The 7,567-nt window shown below is 39.9% G+C and overlaps 1 protein-coding gene across 3 annotated transcripts in view; it reads left to right on the forward strand.

The window, feature by feature from the left end:
• MYRIP (myosin VIIA and Rab interacting protein) overlaps positions 1–7,567 on the forward strand; it is a 421,897-nt gene that overhangs the window by 372,680 nt on the left and 41,650 nt on the right. For all 3 annotated transcript variants that reach the window (XM_027872431.1, XM_027872432.1, XM_027872433.1), the window contains one exon: positions 1,795–2,034. In XM_027872431.1, the coding sequence (XP_027728232.1) occupies positions 1,795–2,034 (240 nt within the window). The remainder of the gene's footprint in view (positions 1–1,794; positions 2,035–7,567) is intronic.

Raw genomic sequence — 7,567 nt, forward strand, 5'->3', positions numbered from 1 at the left:
TCATTGTGTTATCGCCCTCATCGGGATAATAGCTTACACTTGTATGATCCTACAAAATTTCAAAGTACAAGTGTGCATTATCAATAAATCCTTAAATTTATATACTCATCATTAGCAGCATCTCTGTGAACCATAGCAGTCTTTCCATAGTTGTATATCTGTGAAACCTTTCCTTCAGGATCCAATTTCATTGTAATTTGTTTAAAATTTTGAGAGAGACGTGCCTGTTTGAAAGTCTCATCAATTACTACTTAATCTCAACATGGTTAATGGAAACACCAATCAAAAGTGAACTGTTATCTCACCCTTTAGCCCTGCAACAGATTTCATCAAAGTTAGTCTCTCCTTCCAAAGCAGTCACGAAATTCAAACTGACAAAGAGACAGACATGAACTGATGAGCAGTCAAGCTAAAGTACAGACCTCCCTCCATTGAGTGAACTCCCTGAGCCTTGGAAATTATTAGCCTGTCAGAATCCATATGCCAAAGTCTAGGAGAAATCATGCCAAGCCTCCAGGAAATCAGCCCAGAATTGGAGGTGTGAGATAGGCTCAGGAGGAGGAGAGGTGATACTGCTAAATATTCATAGGAGAATCCAAGTTTTGTAGGCTACTGACCAGGGTTTCTTTTGAACCTTTCAAAGAGTATAGTACTTAATGTCCAGTAGAATTTGAGCATCTTGAGATGAACGGATTAATCAACATGTAATTTGTTATATGTAGCAGCTAGGTGGCTCAGTGGATAGAACTCTGGGCCCGGAGTCAGGAAGACCTGAATTCAAATCTAGCCTCAGACACTTACTATCTGTGAGACCTTAAGCAAGTCACTTAACCCTGTTTGCCTCAGTTTCCTCATCTGTAAAATGAGCTGGAGAGGGAAATGGCAAACTACTCCAGTGTCTTTGCCAAGAAAACCCCAAATGGGGTCACAGAGAGTTGCACACAACTGACAAGTAACTCAACAACAACCATTTATTATGTACCAGACACTGTACTGGGCACTGCACTTACCAAGACAAAAGAGAAACAGTTACCTCCTTCAATAAACTTGCCTAGTAATGGTGGAAACAATTTGTACACATGTAACTGGGAAATGTTTCATTTTTGTCTTCCTAACTCTAGCACTTAACGTGGTGCCTGGCACATAGGAAAGGAAGGAAGCAAGCAAGCAAGCAAGCACCTACTATGCACCAGGCACTGTACTAAGTACTTTACAAATATCATCTCAATAGCCTATATCAGATTGTGCGCCGTCTCAGGGAGGGTGATGGGGAGGAAGGGGGAGAAAAATTTTAAACTCATAACCATATGGAAGTGATTGTTGATAAATCAAAATAAATTAATAAAAAAAATTATCTCATTTGATCCTCACAACAACCCTGGGAGATAGCTGCTATTATTATCCCTATTTTCCAGGTGAGGAAACTGAGGCAGGCAAAGGTTAAATGATTGGCCCAGGGTCACACAATTACTAAGTTTCTGAGGCTGGATTTGAACTCAGGTCTTCCGCTCTATCCACTATGCTACCTGGTAGCCTCTGGGCACATAGTATGTGTTTAATAAATGTTTGTGAAATTAAATAGATATAAGGATGCACTTTTAAAAAACCACAAAAGCAAGTGCCTCTCTGTACCAAGAAAGAAAACCTAAAATATACAAAATACTGCCCAAGGGTGAAAATCTGTTCCTTTCCCAGACTATCTGCTTCATGAATGAGGGGTTTTTTAGAAATTGCTATCAACATCCTGGCTGAGACAGGTGTTTCTTTGGTTCCCCATCTTGGTTTGCATTTTAGGTTTTTGATGATCTGTCAGAGACTGATATCAGCAGTGAAGATCACCATCATAAAAGCAGAGCAAATGCCACAGAGGAGAAACTGAAATCCAGGTTGTTTGAATTAGCTGCTAAAATGAGCGAGAAGGAAACATCTTCAGGTGAGGAACAGGAATCAGAGGCCAGGACGGAATCTGACCATCAGAAAGAAAGTCTGTCCTCAGAAGACAATGGCCAGTGCATTCAGGAGGAACTGAAGAAGGTGAGTTCTGTAAAAACCCTGGGCTGGCAGCTTGTGCTTGGCACAGGTTAAATACGTGGTAGAAGCTCGTTTATAAACTGCAGTGAGTGTCTGCTCAAACTGACAGCCACATCTGTCCTTTTGTTCATCATTGGATTCCTCTGCTTAGACACATCTGGGGAGGTATAGTTGGGTTTACCCATTTGTTTTCTTTTTTTCGGTTTCTTCCCACTGCTTTCAGTCTGGTTTTTAGTTGGAGGTTACTGGTTGTATGTAATCCTCTAACTTGTTAAAAGTTTAGAGATTAAAAAAAAAACCAACAAATGCTTGGCTTGCCTCCCTGTAGATTGGATCTATATAATAACAAAGACAATATTTAGGAGGAAATAATAGAGCACTGGACCGGGAATCAGGAAGACCCGTCCTCCTGAGTTCAAATCTGGCCTCAGACACTTACTAGCTGTGTGATCCTGAGCAAGTCACTTAACCCTGTTTACCTCAGTTTCCTCATCTGTAAAATGAGCTAGAGAAGGAAGTGGCATACTACTCCAGTGTCTTTGCCAAGAAAACCCCAAATGGGCTCATGAAGAGTTGGATACAACTGAAAAACAACCATAACAACAAAAGTTATACTTGGTTATTCTCAACATTGAAGCTCTACCTCTTCACATTAGTTTTCTTGATTGAATTAATCTGGATTGATTCACCTTACTGAGGACCATTTTTTCTTCCAGAAGCCTTCCTATTTATTATCAGTTGGTCATTTGTTATATATATATGTATATATATATATATATATAAATATATTATTATTATCACTGATAGTAGTGGAAGAGAATAGTATACCCTAGTGGTGTGAGCATAGGTCTAGCCTTACCATTGTCTCTACCCATAAAATGCAATGTCTTTGAAGTGGAAAAGTGTGTGTGTGTGTGTGTGTGTGTGTGTGTGTGTGTGTGTGTACAGAGAGAGAAAAAATAACACCAATTATTGGTCACATTCAGGTTTTATGCAAATTAAACTGAGGCAGTTAGGGGGTGAAGCAGAGGAGAAAGGCAGTCTGTATTTGGGCCAGCATACCAAAGATTAATGACGAACGTGGCTTTAGGAATTTCATAGTTGTCCTTGATCCAAGGCTAGGTAGTTATGCAGAGGTGGTCTCACTAATCGACGATTCTTCCATGCTCCCATCTCCTATGTGCTATCCAGTCTTAACTGTTATCTGATTAATTGATGGTGCTGAAACCTATTTTGTGGGACATCACAGAAAAGATTAGAGCTAAGCTCAATTTAGTGCTAGGGAAAAAAAGGTTACTCCCACACAGGGACTGTTTTGAAAAGAAACAAAGCCTATTTTGTGTGCTAGCATCAAAAAGAACTTGGTTTTTCTTCTTTTCCAAATGGTCCTTGTGTGGTAGTAAGCATTTAGAAATGGCCTGGATCCTGTGCTAAACAATGAATGAGCTGAGGATACAGGGAAGCTTTTCAGATTCCCCATAAGCTCAGTTGTCATTCTGAACCTCAAAGCAGAGCCTACGTTTTCTTTGACCACTGGTCAATGTTGAAACTTGTGTGGAGTGACCTTCACTGGCCAGGTGAACATACCCTGGAATCTGGAAGCAGGCAGAAAAAAAGGTGATCATTTCACTTCAAAAGTATCAATATCTCTTGAAAACCAAGAAAAAAAAGATGATGTAGTAGAAAGAATTCTAGATTTGAGGCCAAAGAACTTGAGTTTAAATCCTACTACCATGCAAAGACATGGAGATGGGAAATGGAATGTTGTGTGGGGGGAACGGCAAGGAGGCTGGTCTGGCTGAACTATAGAATGAGAGAAGAATGTTTAATCAGCCTTTCCTCCAAAGCTTATAAAGTACTTTTCTTACTAGGTACTAACCTCTTCAACACTTTAACAGGTCTGTGTTCTCATCCACATGGACATTCCCTCCACTGGTGCTGATTGCCACCTATCAGTTCCTTCTATCTTGTCCAACTCTTGTCCATTGACTCGGATACGTACATCTTTCAAAGGCAGGTTCATTCGGGGTCTTCCTCTAGTTGTCTTTACCTTGCATCCATACTATTGGAGCATCCGTATTATATCCTTCATTCACACTATAAAACCAATCCACTTCTTTTCCATTCATCCCTAAGAATGAATAAATGGATGGATAAATGTAAGAAAAAGCCTTGATTAAGCACTTACTGTGTGCAAATCATGTATAAAAGGTGATGACATCCTTTGTCACTACTCCTATACATATTTACACATCTAATTGCTTCCATATAACAATGTTATTCTATGTTATTATTATACTATGTTGTTATTTTACACATAAGGTGTTAATAACACACATTTTAGTGGAAAACTAACCTGGGGCAGCTAGGTGGGATGATGGATAGAGCACTGGGCCTGGAGTCAGGAAAACTCATCTTCCTCAGTTCAAATCTGGCCTCAGACTTTTACTAGCTGTGTGACCCTGGGCAAGTCACTTAATCCTGTTTGCCTCATTTTCCTCATTTGTGAAATGAACTGGAGAAGGAAATGGCAAACCATTCCAGTATCTCTGCCAAGAAAACCCCAAGTGGGGTCACAAAGAGTCAGATATGACTGAACAACAACATAGTGGAAAAAGCACTAGCTCTAAAGTCAGACTGTGGGTTCAAATCCTACCTCAGATATCTTGAGCTCCATGGGCCTCAGTTTCCTCACCTGAAAAATGAAAAGATTTGACTCTGAGGGCTTTTGGAATTCTAGATCTATGATTCTATTTATAAATTCACCCCTACCATTCACATGACTCCTGCCCTGCAGTGTTCCATCATCCACAGCCATATGGCATCACTGAGAGTATACTCATGATGAAAAGATGTTTGTTTGTTTTTTCCCAGTGGTTTTGAGACTAGACTTTCTGAAGGTGAACTTTGTAGCAGCTTCTGCTTTGTTTCTCATATGTTAATAAACATGGGCCTAGGAACAAAGGACAAGAGAAGAAACTGGATTATGCCAGTGAATTGCTCACTTACCACCGAGAATAAAAGTGAGACCTAATGGTGATAATATCTGGAAGCAGATGCCTTGTGAGTGCTGACCTAAACCTACTCAGGGTCAGATGGCCCATGTAGCCAGCTGCCCAGGAGTTCTACTCAGAAGGTTTGGTCAAATAATGTTACTTCCTATGAAAAAGCCACACAAACGTTATAATTGTTTCAATGTATAATCAAAATCACCCCAGGGGGAATTTAATTTTCAGCAGAAATGAATGCATAAAAAAGCAAGTTTGAATGATAGACAAGAGGTATTCAGCATGAGACCCAGCCCACATTAGACAGCCATGCTCATGAGTGGAAACAAACTAGATTAAAATATAATTGGGAAACATTGAACAAAATAAATAAAAATAAAATCGAACATAATGTTAATATGTGATTTTCTAAGTCAATATCTAACCAGCAGGATTCCTTATGTGATGGTTTAATGTCTCAGTTTCTACTTGTGTTCAACACCACTGGCATAGATAATTATTTGAATAATATTTAAAATGTGCCCCCCCCTTTTTTAAATCAATATGGAAAGACAAGCCAGACAAAAAAGAAGAGTGAAAACAAAATTTGGGAATGAGATTTGAGTAGATTTTTTTCATTGATTATTTAAGAAAGATTTTGACTATTCTATAGGGAAAATTTCTACCAAATGCATGCTTTTGTTTAAAGACAGCAGTAGGGATAGGGACTGGGCCTGTGATTTCGCTAGTATAAGGAACTTTCAGAGGAGTTAACTCTCTCTACCAATGCAGGTTGGCATCTTTTCTATTAGAGAGTTGCCCGGAGTCACTGAGAGCTTAAATGACTTGGCCATGGCCAGTTTGTCTCAGAGGTGATATTTGAACCTAAATTATCCTAGCTCTGAGGCCAGAGTATGTTCTCTGTCTCTCTCTGTCTCTGTTGCTCTCTTTCTCTTTTTCTCTCTCTCTCTCCCATGTTAAAAATACAAATAATAATAATAGCAATGATTGGCATTTATATAGTAGCACTGTAAGATTTGCCAAACTCTCTATATGCATTATCTCATTTGGCCCTCACAACAGACCTTTGAGAGGGGTACTATGGGTATTACCCCTGCCTTTTACCAAGGAGTAAACTGAGGCTCAGAGACATTGATCTGACCACAGTCGCACAGCTATTAAGTGTCACAGGTAAGATTGGAATCCAGATCTCTCCTGACTCCAGATTCTATTCCATTACACTGTGGCACCCACCTCCACCCTGCCTGATCAGTAGAGGCTATCACACATAACCTGTAGGACAGTCAGGTACACTTCATTGTGTCTCCTGGCAGATGAGTAACACTGTGATACAAAGCCAGCTAGGCTGATCTCCATTTCCTTGAAGCTTTAAAACATACGCATAATGTTTAATAATATATTGGAAAAAGAAATTCTGCTGCTCCTGAAGGACTTTGCCGCAGGCTCTGGCCTGCTTCCACAGAGAGAAAAGATGGTGATTAGTCTTGATTTTAATACAAGTTTTTTCCTAAGCTAGTTTCTGTAACTGAAGCATGAAGTATAGGCAGCTTCCTCTTACAATAATTAGAAAAGCATTGGAATTTTATGGCATGAATCCTAGAACACAGGATAGAGTGGATGGGCCAAAGGAATCAGAGTAGAGTGGTAGCTGCCATTTATTACTGCTTTCAGATACACAAAATACATTATGAGAGGCAGTGGGATGTCCTAGATGGAGGGCCATCCAAGGAATTAGGCATACTTGGGTACAAGTACTCTCTCTCACATATGACCACGGGCAGGGCATTTAAACACCTAGCTATCTTTCCCCTCAGAGATTAATCACCTCAGTCTACTCTGTATGTATCTTGAATGTACCTGGTTAATTACTTGGTGACTGTTAGAATGGAAGTTCCTTGAGGGCAGGGACCAGTTTTGCCTTTTGGATAAGCGAGGCCTAACACAGTGCCCAACATTGTGTGTCCTTAATAACTGCTTGTTAACTAATTTTGAGGGGCCCCAGGCAGCCCTCCAAGGTTAGAAATGAGAGAGGAGCTCACCATCTTCATCAGTACACAGAGTTTCCTCAATGGCAGTTCCCTACAAAGATGAAATCAAAGGCCTGAACTACGACAACTAAAATCTATTTGACCAAATGCCTAACTGTTCTCAAGAAGCTGGTACTCTTAGGGGGAAGACAGGGAAGAAGGGAGGGGAAATATTTAATTGCAAATAAAGAAGTAATAGTACAGAAGCTCAAAATGGCCTTTAGAGATCATCTATTCCAATCCCCCCATTTTAAAGATTAGAAAACTGAAGCCTAGAGAGGTAAAGTGAAGTGGTTAAGATTATACCCTTAATTTGTAATAACTGAGCTGAGAACCAGGTCTTCTGACTCCTTGTCTAGGGGGTTTTAATTTTTTTAATTAAATTTTATTTTTACTAAGCTAGCAAGCATCCTCACAGTCCACCCCTATGAAAGAAAGGAAGGAAGGAAGGAAAGAAGGAAGGAAGGAAGGAAGGAAGGAAGGAAGGAAGGAAGGAAGGAA

This window comes from Vombatus ursinus, unplaced genomic scaffold (assembly GCF_900497805.2).
Source record: "Vombatus ursinus unplaced genomic scaffold, bare-nosed wombat genome assembly UNPS02014799.1, whole genome shotgun sequence".
NCBI lineage: Eukaryota > Metazoa > Chordata > Mammalia > Diprotodontia > Vombatidae > Vombatus > Vombatus ursinus.